General features: G+C 46.7%; 1 protein-coding gene across 1 annotated transcript in view; it reads right to left on the reverse strand.

Moving 5' to 3' along the window:
• Positions 1-17,355, reverse strand: part of LOC134467939 (katanin-interacting protein) — a 60,537-nt gene that overhangs the window by 32,472 nt on the left and 10,710 nt on the right. Inside the window, 10 exon segments of the mRNA XM_063221944.1 lie at positions 1,991-2,798; positions 3,988-4,278; positions 6,179-6,316; positions 7,520-7,735; positions 8,764-8,866; positions 10,711-10,829; positions 11,701-12,116; positions 13,008-13,136; positions 14,170-14,446; positions 16,554-16,670. Of these exon segments, the coding sequence (XP_063078014.1) occupies positions 1,991-2,798; positions 3,988-4,278; positions 6,179-6,316; positions 7,520-7,735; positions 8,764-8,866; positions 10,711-10,829; positions 11,701-12,116; positions 13,008-13,136; positions 14,170-14,446; positions 16,554-16,670 (2,614 nt within the window).

A 17,355-nucleotide genomic window follows, 5' to 3' on the forward strand; every position in this document is an offset into this window, starting at 1 on the left:
GCACTTAAATCCTGCCCAATTTTAACAAAATTACATTGATTTCTATGGCAATAAATCCACAGAAAAACCAGTCAAACGCCTTCTTTACCTACAGACGGCCATCCTAAACAGCCCAATTGGGTGGGAAACCGCCCAACTGGCAACACTGCCCTGCAGTAGGCTGTCTTGATACCTTGACTGGTTACCACCAGACCTAATCACAAGTGAGATTAGGTCTGGTGACCTGCCTACTGTAAATTCCGAAGGGGGCAGAATACTTGGCCATTATAACACCATGCCCTGCTCTCAGATTGGACAGAGACCCTGTAAAGGTCGGAATACTTGGCCATTATGACACATCCATCCCGCTCTCTGATTGGATAGAGACAGGGACCATGATCTGGTCTGTTTTTGATCAAAGCTTCCATACTGTCTTTCAGATCAGTACGATTGTGTAGAACTAAAGGCAGTATGGCAGTTCCCAGGCTACCCGATGCCTACCTCCCTTGACTAAAGGGGGATTACTCAGCCTCAGCAAGGCATGCGAGGTGAAGACAAGCTCACTGTAGCTGCCACATAGCCTGATTATCATCGACTGTCAAATCTCTTCGAGACTTGACAAGAGCATGACAATTAACATTTCCCAAACGGTATGGTTGACCCGCCTCCCTTGGTTTGCTACTGATTGCTTGCTTAAAAAAAGTGTGAGGAGTTCCCGATTTTTCCGGAGCTCAGAAACAATATTTGTATTGCTCCTGGCCTGAGAAGAAGCAACGCTGAAGGTGTTGTGTCACTAGGAGGGCATGGCCTGGCTAGCTGCCACCCTAATCTACTTCCCAAACTCCTACTTCACACAAGCAGCTATTTTCAACTCTGTGTAACTGTGTTGGTATACCAACAGAAGCAATCCAAACAAACAAACAAACAAACCAAAAAAAGTAGTTAGGAAGCGATCCAGTGACAGGTTAGAAAGGGTGCAGTGTCTCTTTGATAACCTTATTGTTACCAAAATGGTAATGTCCAAGTCTTAATCGATTACTTAATTGGACAAAGTCTTTAATCGGAGTCTCTACATTGCCATAGTAATGTTGTCATGATGTAATTGAGTGTTCTCAGCAAAGAGTGATAAGGCCCGTTGTCAGGCCCATCGGCAGAGACTACCAGAGACAGTGCAGTTTACAGTGCAGTTTAGTCAAATTAAATACAGAGTCTAAATCATGAAAGTACTGTTCTCGATTTTGTGTCCCATGGAGGAGCATGTCTTACGGTGAGGGGCATTGCTAGGGCCATTTTAGAAGGGCTCCTTGAGCATCCTCGACATTCGTGTAGCTAATCCCCCTATTTCTCAAACCTAGTAACGGCCATGCTTAGGGTGCAAGTCCCTTCTCCAAACTCGCACCATTTTCTCCGGTCCTCGTTGTAGACTAAGATGAATGTCCAACTGACTTTACCAAACATTTCAAATACCAATGTGATGCACCTGAAAAATAACGCTTCCTGTCAAGCCAACTTTCGAATAGTCACATTTCCTCATGTGCCACAAGGCTTCATTTCTTTTTCAAGGAAAGGGGGGAAAGTTTGGAGAACTGACTTGCACCCTTACGGTATATACACACCGAGATATTCGCGTTCGCTTAACGTGTCCGGGAGCATTGCGAGTCCTATAGGTCCTGCACAGTCAGCGTCCACGTTCTATCCGCGGGCAGCAGCCATTCATTTTCAATGGAAGCCGCTCATTGAACACGGACGTCCGCGCAGGAAAATAGACTAGTAGAGTTCTATTTTCAAGGAGCATCGCGGATATGTCCGGTCTGCCGCTCGCGTGGCCGGACATGCGCCACGCTAACACCGCGCTCCTGTGTGCAAGGCATGATTTGTTTCCATGTATTCTAACCGTTTCGGACTGACACCGGACACGTTCAGTGGACGTTAAGTGGACTTCTGCGCTTGCGGTGTGTATGCACCGTCAGATGCTCTACAAAACCAGATGTTTGCGTGAGTCTATAGGTACCTGAGCTGCTGGTGCTGGGTGCCAGGTCTGCATTGTGGCCGATTGTGGACCTGGTGCCGCCACGTGTCGACCCTCTCCTCCCGCTGACCGGCCTCTCCGCTCGCTCGCAGAAATCCTCCAGTAGGTCCGAGCCCAGATCCCTCTCCCGGTCCCCACGACCCCTCTCTCTGTCGCCCCTGTCCCCTCGGTCTCTGTCCCACTCCCTGTCCCCCCTGTCTCTGTCCCGCTCCCTGTCCGAGGGCCGGATGTCCAAGGCCAGCTCGGAGTCCAGATCCAGGGAGTCTGCGCTGAACTCAGAGCTGGTGCGTCTCTGCGGGCGGCCGTGAGTGTGAGCATGAGCGGGCCTCTGGACGGCCCCCTGGCACACCCGGCCTGGGTGGCACGCCAGCTCCGGCAGAACCGAGGATGACGAGGACGACGACAACAATGACGAGCCCTTGGGCTCCGATGGCACCAACCACGACGGCCTCTCCCGATCTCTCTCCCTCTCCCGTTCCCTCTCCCGCTCCGACGCCAGCTCGGAGACTTCGCTGGCGGCCATCATCCTGCTGCTGCCACTGGGGTTGAGCCAGTCGGGCGTGCGGCCGGAGGGCTGTGTGGTCACCGTGGTGATTGTGCGCGGCCTGCCGCTGGTCTCCGTGGTCTGGCTGCTCGGCGTAGGGGAAGGGGAGGGGGAGGTCGGCTCCAGAGGGTGGGAGTCCAAGTCCAGAGAGTCCTTCTGCATCACTGATGATGCTGCTGCTGCTGCTGCTGCTGCTGCTGCTGTTGTTGTTGTTGTTCTGGGGGGATGAGCTGGCGTTGCCTGCTGCTGGGGGGAAAGTGACACAGAAAAACATCCAAAAATGAAAAAAGAGTTTTGTAAAATGACGTACTACTGTATATCCATTTTGGAACATTTTGGGAAACAGACATGGGGCATGAATTCGCACATAGATGATAGGACGTCTGAACAGCCATTTCGAATAAAGTCAAAAAAATCTCACTTCCGTAATTTTGCAATACAACTTTTCAAATATATTTTTAAGCATTATTACATTACATTACATTACATTGCATTTGGCAGACACTTTATAACCAAAGCGACTTTCAAAAGAGGACATAATCAAGCCAACATCACAAGCCAGCATCACTTGAGACAACAACACAAAAAACAACAACTGGATGGCAAATGTGTTTTTGAGGGAAATTCCTGAGAGCCGAATGAACGTTTCAGAGAATTTCATAAATGACCAAATCTCTCCAACAGTGGCTGTGCCTTCAAAAGGAGAGCTGCTCTTCTCAAAACTGGACGGCAAATGTGAAAACTAATCGAAAATAAAGTCTGCGACACCATGAAGCTTCCCTGCTGTCAGCCTGGTCAAAACGACTTTTGCCCCTTCAACATCCCGATAGCAAATGAGGAAATGTCCTTTGAAGTGTGCTTTTGTGAGCTATTGAATTAAACTTCTGTCATCAATGATGTCTTGTGACATCATCACGAGGCCACAAGCACAAGGAAGGACGGGAGAGAGGAAAATGGAAAGAATCCTTTGTGTGTTTTCTCCTAGCCATGCTTTGTTGCAAACTCATCTTGATGGCTAGGCATTATCGACATAACAATGAAAGGTGTCATGTCAATGAGGTTTGGTGTGTTTTGTAGTCTTGCTTCCCTCTACTTTGCTGGGCTCTATCCCTTCCAATGACACCTTGCAAGCACAATGGAGGACAGGAGTTAGGACAGTGGTTCCTTTTTTGAACAAACGCCCCCTTGACCTCCTCATAAGCCTCCCAATGCCCCCTTGACCTCATCATAAACCTGCCAACGTCCCCTTGGTTTGAAAAATAAAATAGACTAATGCCCCTCAATGGGAACTAAGCCCCGCCCCCAATCAATTGTATCCTTCTCCCCTGGGGCTCCCCAACGCCCCCTGAGGGGCTGTACCGCCCCCTTTAAGAAACACTAAGTTAGGATAATGACAAGACCCCTTTGTGTGTTTTGTGGTCTTGCTTCCCTCTACCTTGCTGGCCTCTATCGGCTCTTTGGCGTGGTTGTAAAGGCTGCTGACTTCCTGCTCCTCTCTGGACGGGGTGTCATCATCATTGTGTGACGGGGGCGGGCTGCAGCCCCTCAGGCTGTGGGAGGAAGTGACGGGGCTGGGAGTGTTGCACTCTGGGAGATGGAGTTCTCGCAGGTCCACGGCGGTGCTGTAGTCAAAGACAGAGTTGCCGCATCCCTTCAGGACCTCGCCCTCAAACACCAGCGTGCTGTTGACGTACAGCTTCACATGACGAGCGCCGATATCTAGATCCTAAAGTATACACACAGGCACACACACACACACACACACACAGTTGACGTACAGCTTCACATGACGAGCGCCGATATCTAGATCCTAAAGTATACACACAGGCACACATTACATTATAGTGTAGACACACACACACACACACTTGACATACAGCTTCACATGACAAGCACCAATGTCCAATGTGTTTTGTGTCTTCTACATCAATACCAATGTAATGCTCTACACACACACACACACACACACACACACACACACACACACACACACACACACACACACACACACACACACACACACACACACACACACACACACACACACACACACACACAGTTCAATAGATGGCACCATGGGGAAAACAGTCAAGATGCATTAATTATAAAAAAACATAATGTATTAAGTCTGTACAGAAAACCCATGAGTAGGTTTAGCTACACCTGCAAATTTCAGCAACACATGATGAGTTTTTCAGAATACTAAGAGCTACTAAACAAACACTTACACACTTAAACACACAATGTAACTCACACAACTTAAATGACTTACAAACTCCACAGAAGGTCTCACAAAGTAAGATACTACTCTACTCTACACACCAACATACAACATACCCACACTATTCCCTCACACACAAATCCACAAAAACTGACTCACACATGAATCCACAAAGACACAAATGACTCCATAATCCTCAAAACACACAGACACACACATAGTAAAACTACACACACACACACAATGAACCCCTCCTCACCACAGTGGTGACAAAATGACAGTGAGCTCCTTTCCGACAAAATGACACATGAAAGCTCCTTCACGACAGCACCAGGACAGGACAGGACAGGACATGACAGCTTATGCTTCTGCTGAGACTCAGGCTGGCTAACGCTAACTTCACAACAGCCCATACATCACTATTAGCCACACACAACGCACAACACAACACTGAAAAGACCCACACTATGCTAATCTGTAGTAGTCATAAAGAGCCACAAACACACATATTACTATATACACACAGATACACACCAAATAAATGCACATCCACTCCACAGTGATGCAACCTTAGTGTCCCGCCATGACTGGGCTAATGTATTCGGGGCTTAAACCCTCCCTCTACCCACCGGCAGCATGCTGGCTGGTGCGCTTTAGTGTGTGTGTGTGTGTGTGTGTGTGTGTGTGTGTGTGTGTGTGTGTGTGTGTGTGTGTGTGTGTGTGTGTGTGTGTGTGTGTGTGTGTGTGTGTGTGTGTGTGTGTGTGTGTGCATATGAAGCCTCTGTAATCCGTTCAGTTAATCTCCTGCTGTTCCACATTCAGGCAGACAGTCAAGCGTGAGTACACACACGCGCTCACAGACACACACACACAGACACACACACACATAGATGCGCACACACACACACACACACACACACACACACACACACACACACACACACATAGATGCACACACACAGACGCACAGATAGCGCACACACACACTTGCGTTGAGTGCACACACACACACACACACACAGACACACACACACAGACACACAGACACAGACACAGACACAGACACACACACACACACACACACACACACACACACACACACAGCTGAGGCTTCTGTTATGGAAACACAAAACTATACACACACGCACACACACACACACAGCTGAGGCTTCTGTTATGGAAACACAAAACTATACACACACGCACACACTTACGTTGAGGCTCTTGTTGTAGTTCACACTTACGTTGAGGCTCTTGTTGTAGTTCCAGATCTTGATGTGTGTGAGTGAGAAGTGCGGGGTGCGCTCCGTGTTCCTCAAGCGCAAACACACACACACACACACACACACACACACACACACACACACGCACACGCACACGCACACGCACACACGCACACACTTACGTTGAGGCTCTTGTTGTAGTTCCAGATCTTGATGTGTGTGAGTGAGAAGTGTGGGGTGCGCTCCGTGTTCCTCAGGATGAAGTAGAGCTGCACCGGCGGAGACAACGCACACAACCACATGTTCCTCTCCTTGGTAGTCTACACACACACACACACACACACACACACACACACACACACACACACACACATTAGACAACGCACACAGCCACATGTTCCTCTCCTTGGTAGTCTACACACACACACACACACACACACACACACACACACACACACACACACACACACACACACACACACACACACACACACACACACACACACATTAGACAACGCACACAGACACATGTTCCTCTCCTTGGTAGTCTACACACACACACACACACACACACACACACACACACACACACACACACACACACACACACACACACACACACACACACACACACACACACACACACACACACACACACACACACAGAGACAGCGAGCGCGCACACAGATAGCGCACACACACATACATTAGAAAGTACAAATAAAACAAACCCAGATGTTCTGGTACTTAGTGGCATAGACACAAATAGCGCGCGCACACAGGTACACACACATGCGCACACGCACACGCACACACACACACACACATTAGAAAGCACAACTAAAACACAAGCCCAGATGTTCTGGTACTTAGTGGCATATGCACAGAAACAAACATAATACTAAAAGGGTGCCACCATAAAACGTTAATATCTTTACAACCATAATACTATTACAGCCACTTGTACAAAACACAGGCAGACAGAGCCATGGGCACACACACTGGCCTATTACGCAGAGTGATACTGTACCATTTTCGTCAACCGTTGGGTGCTTCACCAATGGTGTGGTGCCAGGCTAAGCTTTTCATGTTACAGACTGACTTGCCAGGCTAGAGAACTACAGCTGGAGGAAGTCCAGGGCCATCAATGGTTGAAATGTAGTTCTCGGGGCGGAAACAAAAAAGGAGTCGCGCACAGGAGCTGAATGCACTTCAGTGAAACTGTATTATTGATGCCGAAAATAAAGGAAATAAAGAAAAGCAAAGACAAAGTGGGGTAACCAAATCAAGTCCGATAGGCAGACAAAGATTCGTCCAAAAGCACAAATATGAAGCGAATAACATGAAAAGCTGTGGCGATGGTGTTTTGGTTTATTTAAAGAATGCGTTTCAGACGGACAGACCAACGGATGGACGGACATACCCTCTTATAGAGATGCTAGGACGCATCTAAAAACCTGCAACAACCTTTGTCCTGAAACTTTACCAGGAATGTGCACAATCTTCTCCAAGTCTACACTTGCCTTGGTCTTCCCGTTCACCAGTGCTCCCAGGTTCCCCGGCTCTTGTGCGTTGCGGATATCCAGGTCGTGGGGCGACACGTAGATCTTCCGGTTCTTTCCGCCGAAGAACTGCATCTCGGTGAGGCCCACGTGCCAGGGGTTCCCCCAGTTGGACAGGATCTCCATGGTCACGTACAGAGTGGACGGCACCTCGGGACCTGATGACGCCTGGTTCTTCTGTCGTCACAAAGAGCAGCACATGGATAGCCTGATTATCATCAGGTCTCCTCTCTGTGCTCCTCCTCGAAGGTCAAGGGTCTTGTGTCTAATTAAGTCTCCCGAGACTTGGTCTGACCTAGAGCACAACAATTAGCGGTTCCCAAATGGCATGGCTGACCCGCATCCCTTGGTTTGCTACTGGTCAAAGCCAGAAAAGACGTGCCCTTCATGCATTTGAAGAGAATTCTATAACGGCCAAGAATGTAGACTGGAATATAACTCTAGTGTCCATATAAAACCCTTATCTCGAATTTGCTAATAACTGGGATAAGCCTCATATTAGGGATACTGAACTGCATATAAACACACTCATTGTCATTTATACTGAACCCAGAACTGCCACACTGTAGGACAGAGGGATGGGCAGTGGGCAGTGGGTGAGATATTGCAAGCTAAAATTATTTTAAGGTTAGTAAGTAATACAATCTCATTGTCCTGGTCAACAAGTGGGACATTTATTTTGTAATGAATGAACACAATCTGATGGTGCTTTCACATCTGATATACTATGTGCCTGCACTCTGTTCTGCTAAAGTCATGTATCAACTGATAGGAATGCAGAAAACTGCATTTCATGTTGTCATTTACTAGCATACATACAGTACTCCACTTAGTGGAGTCCACTATACACTATCACCATGTGTCCTGTGGGGGTCAGCTCTATGTTCCCACAGCCCAATGGTCCCACAGCTTATTCCTGCTGCTCCATGTTTCCATATTTTGAAGAAATTATTAAAAAATAGGCCCTATGTTCCAAAACTCCATGTTCCCACATTTCCGAGTAAACTAAGAGAACGTGCCTTTCTCTTCGCCTAAATTTGAATAAATTCTTAGAAATGTGAGAACATGGAGCAGCAGGAATATGCTGTGGGACCAATGGGCTGTGGGACCAATGCGCCTGAAAATGAATGATAAAAATCTTAGTGATGTGGAACCAATGGACTCTGGGACTCTAATGGTGTCTGAAACATCAGCAGGGTACTGACTGGACTGCTGCTCAGGGTGCTTGGACTCATGAGAGGGGGTTGGAACTCCAGCTGAGACTCAGACTCGATGCGCTCCAGAGCTTTCAGCAGCTTCTTCTGTTGACTGGAAGAAAGAGGAGAAAGCGAAGAAAACAAAAAGGTAAGTGAGTTTTGGTATATTGTGAGTAGGGTTGCACGATATCAGAAACAAAAATTCGATACTCGGTAACAGCATGCAATACCTCGATAACGATATTTAAATGATATTTAGAAATATAGCAAAGTGTTTTTCCTGTCACTAATTTGTCGGTCTGTGTGGGGGCGTGGCTTTGGTCATGGCGGGCTTCTTGCGCATTTGTTGACATTCTGCAAGTGATTGGACTGCACAGAAATGGTTAACTTATTTGCAACAATTAAGTCATTTTTCGCGTTATGCATATCACCACTCTAGATCGCGATTTCGATACATTTTCGATATATGTATTGTGCAGCCCTAATTGAGGTCATTTTGGGATTCCTGCACCCTAATCTATACCCAAGTTGCCCTTGAGAAACCCATCCTCCTCACTGCTGTAGATTCATACTATGTGCCTTTCATGTGCTCGGGAGATAGGTATTATCCAGACTCGGAAACTCGTACAAAATTTTTCGACAAGTTGTCCAGTGGAAAATACCGCAAGGGGGGCATTCATGTGTCCTTCCCATGTCTGCGTTTGCTATTTACCATAATTCCCAAAGCACATGAATGCATGGATAGTAGCCGCTGTGCCTCATTCATTCTGGAATAGGGTGTTAGCCACATACAATAGGTTGCTAGCCACATACAAAATGCAATGTAATGTAAAGTGCAGAGCTAACCGCACAGGAACAGACACCTGCACAGCTGACCTACTAGTGTGGAGTGTCAAGGCTAAATTGGTGTGTAAAGTGAGTAGTTCTGTGGGTCAATGACGTTTCAGCAGTAGCACATGTCAGGGCGCGCAACCACACTCTGTGCCACGATTGTGTGGATTTTTGTTTGTGTGTTTTTAGTGGAGTATGTAAGAAACATATTCATTGCATCATGTCAACCACCAATTTCTAGGCATTGGATGCCGTTGCGCCACCTGACATCTGAGCCCCAAAATACGCCTTTGACCCATATAATGGTATTTAGAGGGTTTTCTGTGAGGTGTGTAAAGGCATCCCATGGGCGGTTGGAGCAGGTCGGGGAGGGCGAGGCGTTCAGGGGTCAGAGGTGAGGTATAGGCTGACACGTGCTAAATATATAATTTGGCGATTCAACTAATCGGCAAACAGGTGGATGTCATGAAGGTGAAGCCATTATGACGCTGTCTATCAGCCTCTGTTTTGCGTTTCAGCAACCTTTTCAAACTTGGGGCCCACTTGAATTTTTGTTATTTAAACATTTTTTCGGGGCTTTTTATGCCTTCATTTGACAGGACAGTTGAAGATGGTGACAGGAAGCGAATGGGACAGAGAGACAGGGGAGGAACCGGAAATGACCCCGGCCAGACTCTAAACGGGGTCCCCATGGGCATGCAAGCCCAAATGTGGGAGGCTAAGCGCGCTGCACCACAGCGCACCATAAATAAAAAACCTCAAATAAAAATTCAAGAGCGAAAAAAACAAATATATGAATTGATTTTTAGCAAATGTTATCAAGCCCCAGTTCAAATATTTTCAAGGCCCCCAGTTTGAGAATCAGTCGCTACGTTTACATGACGGTTTTAATTCTGAGTTATTAATTCAGAATTAAATAGTTACACAAGTTTCCTTTAATCTTTCATTTAATTCCGAATTAATAAGTGTTTACATGACGTTTTCCAAGCAGAATTAAGCTTTATTCAAAACTAAAGTGAGTTGATTCAGAATTTAAATAGTCATGTAAACATAGCCATTGCGCTACAATCTTTAGTTTCCACAAGTGAAAAGAAAAGCTGTTGCAGCATCAGCCTAGTGAGTCACCTGGGTCCCATCAGCGTTATCCTCTGCATGGCTCGGGCCACTCGGCTGGCTTCGTCTTCACCCCCCTCCTCATCCTCATCCCCGGCGCCACCCAATCTGCTCGACACATGACCCTTGACCTTCGAGGAGGAGCACAGAGAGGTAAGGTGGTGTCACCAAGAACATAGAATGACAATGGGATGGTTAGTGTTTCAGGTGGGTGGAAAACAGCTCAATTATGCTTTAAAAAACACATGTAACCCTTTAGGGGAAATGTAAAACCAAGCATGTGTAACACTGAATCCATGATTGATACCATATCTGATACTCACTGGACTCCGGCTGAAGAATAAAAAAACCCCACATGTAACCATTTACTGAATGTAAACCCATGCTGTCTAGTGTCTACTCTGGCCTACATGACTCGACTATGCTTATGTGGTAAACTTTTTATTAACTTATACTGATAATACATGAGATTTACCAAAAGAAAGAAACACGTTCTTTAAATTGGTCTCTACATCATGGTGTCATGTACGTTTCTCATAGGAATAATGTGACCCATCCCAGGAACATTGTTGATGTTTATGACTGTGCGGTTCACACACTTGGTTTTTGGAATATCAAATTTGACTATGTTACACTCCATTTTTTTTCCAAGTCTTTCTGCCTTGTTTTTGTGGAGTTAGAAACTGTAAAGTCAAAATTCACCCCAAAATGGTGAAGAATCTTTTTTTTTTTTTTAAATCCTGTATCCGGTTCATGGTCCGGATCACCATCAAAATGTAATCACTTGTTCCTTTTGTCATTTCTAACAACTCAACAAAATTCCATCCACTTTTTGAGTTGTTCTGCTGACAGAATGACAGAAAAACAGACAGACAAACCAACGCAACGGAAAACATAACCTCCTTGGTGGAGGTGATAAAAAACACTAATTCACACTGTGTGTGTGTGTGTGTGTGTGTGTGTGTGTGTGTGTGTGTGTGTGTGTGTGTGAGCAGTACTCACAGGACTCCTGCTGAAGAGTTTGTTCTCTGCCAGCTGTGGACTGGGCGTCCTCGTCCCGGCCGTCTGGGAGTGAGCTCTGGTCACAGCAGGGGTGGTGCCGGGCGACCGGGGAGTGACGGGGGAGAGCAGGGGTGATTTGGGCGAAGGCTCTCGCGTGTGTGCAGGAGACCTCCTCCTGCTCCTCTGCTCCGGCGTGCGCTGCCTACGGTCCGGTGAGAGGGTGTGTGCCTTGGGGGAGTCTGGGGGTTGGATGTGTGTCTTGGGGGAGTCAGGGGGCTGGGTGCTGTGTTTGGCCAGAGGGGTGTTCTCCTTCTGCAGGGCCTGAAAGACACGACTCACCATCTCCTCCGAGTCGCGGTTCTCCTGCAGTGGCTTACGAGCGGCAGATAGGGGGCGCTCCAGGCGACTGCCAGGACCTGCAGGGCAGAGTCATCAGTAAAGCTATGGTTATGAAAACAAAAGAAAGTCCACCTGGGAAACTAACTCCCATTGTGACACAGCACTCCACTGCACACAAGTGCTCACTGCACACAACGAAATTGCATTTTATGCCTCACCCGTGGAAGGGGGCAGCGTCCAATGGCGCCCCAAGGGAGCAGTGCGGTGGGACGGTACCATGCTCAGGGTACCTCGGTCATGGAGGAGGATGGGGGAAGAGCACTGCATAATTACTCCCCCCACCAACCTTGCGGGTCGGGAGTCGAACCGGCAACCTTTGGGCTACAAGTCTGACGCCCTAACCACTTGCCCATAACTGCAATGGCTTATAATCGGTACATATAATGGTAACACATTAGAGATAGGTTTCCCGTTTACAAACATTCGTAATGTGAGGAGGGGCAAGATGCTAAGCAGCCAACCACGTGAGCTCGTTTTTCTTAAGTGACAGCAGTCTCCAACAATCAGAGGTTGAAGAGGGACCCCTGGTTGCGCACTCAGACAGGGATTGTTTACAAACGGGAAACCCATGTATTAAAGAGTGTGAAAATTATGTGTGTGTTTGTAACATCCGCTAAGTCAGCTTATGTCATGAGGTCATTTGCAGGGAAAAATGTGGTGATGGATTGTAGTTCCTGAACCCTGGTTAATGTAAGACAAGGAAGACCTGCACACCAATGACCTCCCTTTCAATCCTTAAACGTACGAAAACAAAACAAGGATTAAAAGGGAGCTAATCAGTGAACGGGTCTTCCTTGTCTTACATGAACTTTACATTTTGACCCTGCGCCCGGCATAAAGACACTGGATGTGCGTGAGATCAGAAGGGAAGGTTGCAAGTGGTGAGGGGTGTGGATGACATGACTCACGAGATGAGGCGGTGCTGGCTCTTGAGGCAGGCCTGTCGTGAGGTTTCTTCACCAGCAGCGGCTTGGTGGGAATGTACGTCTCCACGTTCTCCTTCCTCTTCGCCGACAGGGAGCGCTCCACTTTACGACCTGCATGAGTCATACACACACAAACACTAAGAGGACTTGCTTTGAAAAAAGATGAGGACATCAAGCAGCTCTTTTTTAAAGTATTTTTTCTGGGATTTTTGGCCTTTATTATTACAGGACAGAGTGAGTAGACAGAAAAAGATTGGGAGAGAGAGATGGGGGAGGGCCGGGAAATGACCCCAGCTGGACTCGAATCGGGGTCCCCGTGGGCAATGTAAGCCCAAATGTGGGGGGGTTTAGCGCGCTGCGACCCCCCCCCAAGCAGCTCTTTTTACACTGCAATTGAAACGAAAATGAAAAGAGACAGGACTCAATGTGGATAATTTCAATGTCTTCAGAGCTACGGTATATTCAAAGTTGAGCGTCTTTAAAGTCGGCCACCAAGTAAGGGTTGGCAGCCAGAAGTGAATCAGTTCATGCACCTCCGTATTGTAGAGTATTCTAAAGCACACAAGCTGTGGTCAAAAAAAACACATCATCCACCCATTGCTATTGCGCTAACGGAAATCCGTCATAGAATGCAGACGTGCAGAGGTATCAAACCAGTATGCCTCTGTATGACATTTTCGGTAAGAGGCATAATTGCGTAATATACAATTAATTACGGATCAATCAATCTAAGGTTATGACGAAAGCTTCATGCCGAAACGCGTCGAAGTATTTTAATCATGCAATGCCCAACAAATTAAAGGCATTTTAATTACAAAGAAGATGAGTGCCTTGGTATTTCTAAACCTTTTTTGAAATCAACCAAGCCTGTCACCAAAGAGCACCATCTTAAAAAACTAGACAGTTCCAGGAAGCACTCCAACTGGACTTCATTCTTTCAATCTAAGGGTATGTTCAATAATTCAATCTCACACTCTAAAAGAGAATACCACACAAGGGTAAAGAAAACAGAGCATTCCACTCTTTATAAACGAGCGTTTGTAATGTGCAAACATTTTCAAAGTCAGAGCTCTGACTCTTGTGTGTTAGGAGTATTTGAAGTGGCTGTGTACAAATAAACACATTTTAATTAATTTGCCCTTACCCGGAGGGGAGGGACCAAAGTCCAGCACGATGAGGTCATCAGGCCGCAGCTGACTGTTGATTGGCTGGCTGCTGGTGTTGCGCTTGTGATTGGAGGATGAGGATGAAGAGGAGGATGCTGATAGGCCGAGCTCCTCCAGGCTCCCTCTGCTCTGCTGCGTCTCCTCCTCCATCTCGATCTGCTCCTCCACCCACTCCTCCTCTGACTCCTCCCCCGCTGACCCTCGACTGCTGCTGCCACGACGACGAACACTCAGCTCCAGACTCCGCCGCAGGACCTGACACACACACAAGTACAAACACATACAGTTCACCCACACACACACAGTTCACACACACATGCACGCACGCACACACACACACACGTACAAACACATACAGTTCACACACACATGCACGCACGCAAACACACACACACGTACAGACACATACAGTTCACACACACACACACACACACACACACACACACACGTACAAACACATACAGTTCACACACACATGCACGCACGCACACACACACACGTGCAAACACATACAGTTCACACACACATGCATGCACGCATACACACACACACGCACAAACACATACAGTTCACACACACATGCACGCACGCACACACACACGTACAAACACATAAAGTTCACACACACATACGTACAAACACATACAGTTCACACACACATGCATGCACACACACACACACACACACACACACACACACACACACACACACACACACACACACACACACAGACACGGATGTGCACACACACAAACAAACACACACACACACACACACAAACATACAGACACGTGCGCACACCCACCACACATGTACACATTTGAATTCTTATTCAACCACCTAATTACATTTACATACACAGGATTGAAATGTTGTTCAGAGATTAAAATGCTACTTCAGCAGAGTACACAGAAAAAAAGCCTAGACTGTCTATTGCAGCTGCTGACACACAAAGACACTTTGAAGCGGTTTGGTAGTTCCTGTAGAAAACCCTGTCAGCCGCAAACCCACAGAGATCTTTTTAGTTTGGGAGATGTTCTTAAACAAATCAGTCTACACGAAAAGCCCAGATCTCTGACACCCCACCCCCTCCCCCCGGTTGTACAATGTATTGTCTCCACTGCTTTAAGCTATATATGAGGTTTTTTATTCTATGTCTTGATGTTGTGGTTTGCAATATGGAGCTATGGAATCTTTTTTTCTCCTCATCCTTACCCAATGTTGTATAACACTTAGCAGGTACTTTGCTGTACTTTATTGTTACATTTGTTGTAATGTAATGTACTGTATTGTGCTGTTTTTGGGGCGCCGCAGGAGCGGCTGCCGTTACCCTAAGTTTCCCCTTGTGGGATCAATAAACATAAGTCTAAGTCTAAGTCTAAGTCTATTGAATCACTTTGTCCTGAACACACACGCACACGCACGCACACAACATGAATTATACATTTCAACAAAATAACCCAGCCATAACACGTCATGTCAACAGTAATGGAAACGGGCTACTTAACTAGACTAACATCTTCAACGCCACTGTGTAGAGTCGACTATCGTGTGAGTGGAGAGAGAAAAGCGATACCAATAAGGCACGGATGAACAATGAACTTGATTGAGTACTGCCGACAAAAATAGACCTGAACTGTAATTGACACCAGTCTGGCAGAAGGGTTTGGCGCTGGTGCGCGGGGTTGTGTTTATAAACAATGAAATCAAAGTTCATAGTTCTCTGGTTTTAGAGGAGCCTGTTCGCCAACGAAAAGTGTGCAGGTTCGAGCCCCACTCTGCCTGACCCCATCAATGTGTCCTTGAGCAAGATACCTAACCCCAAATTGGTCCTGGTGGTAGGGTGGTACCCTGTGTGGTGGCCACGGCCACTAGTAGTGAAGGGGTGAATGTGAGGTATACAATGTGAAGTGCTTTGAGTGCTTGAAGGCGTGGAAAGGCTCTACTGTATATAAGTGCAGTTCATTAAAGGGACACTGTGCAGGAAATGGTCAAAAAAGGTACTGCAACTATGCTGCTCATTGAAACTGTGTTGCCTATTGCCAAATTTGATCTTTTCATGAACGTTTGCTAAGTCATAAACTTATATTTTCTAGTACGGCCCAAGTACAGTCATTTTTGCAGCTAATTTCTGAAAAATCAAAGTGGCGGACCATGGAGAAGATCCCCCTTTTTATGTACGAAAAATGCAATTTTTCCAGTCATAATCAATACTTAGAATTTGATGGTGGTGGTAAGTATTCATGAAAAAGGTAACATTATTGAATGGGTAGCATGAATTCTGGAAATAAACAACTAAAATCTCACACAGTGTCCCTTTAACCATTTACCTTTTACCGACTTTTACTGATCCTCTGCTTACCTTGACTTGCTCCATGTTGAGCAGGACGCGGTCGCTGTGCTCCGCTTCAGCTTGTGTCAAGCACGACTCAGATTTGCTCGCCAACACCTTAGACACTTTAGCGCCATCACCAGAACTCTGACACACAGACAGGACAAAGATGACAGGTATGAAGACAGATACAAGTACACTAGTCTGAAGCAAAACAAAATCCCTTTTGTATCTTATTATATTAAATTCATGCTTTATTAAGTATGATGAATAAGATATGATTCATGTGGCCAAAGCAATCATGTACGTAGTATAGAAGTACAAATCTCTTTCCTCTCACTGCATTGCCATACACAGGTGTCGCCCGGGTGGCTGAATTGAGTGGGGGAGGAACGTTTGTGCAAGGTTGGCTGTGACACACGGGGCCAGTTAAGCGGCGGACCTTAACCAATGTAAACACACTAGTGAAGCTAACAGTGGAATGGGGGTCAGCTGTGTGCTACAAGTGTCGATGATTGCCTCTAATGAATGGAGGAGCACGATTGGAGGGTTATGTGGAAGGAAGAACTTTATATGCCCTAGGTTTCAACAGTACGAAAAAACGGCGGCGAAGACGAGAGACCGGTGGAGCCAACGGGCGGGCGGCGAAGACGAGAGACCGGTGGAGCCAACGGGCGAGAAGCGCAAGGACTGGAGCGAAGGCAGCGAGAAGCTAAGTAGTATCAAGTATCAAGTATCAAGTGGTCTGGGGTGCATGTTTACTTTCAACGCTTTGGACCCAGCGTTTTTGTCGATCTAATGAATGTGTTCTCCTCTCGTGTGACTGTTAAGA

Source organism: Engraulis encrasicolus, chromosome 17, assembly GCF_034702125.1.
Source record: "Engraulis encrasicolus isolate BLACKSEA-1 chromosome 17, IST_EnEncr_1.0, whole genome shotgun sequence".
NCBI classification, from domain to species: domain Eukaryota; kingdom Metazoa; phylum Chordata; class Actinopteri; order Clupeiformes; family Engraulidae; genus Engraulis; species Engraulis encrasicolus.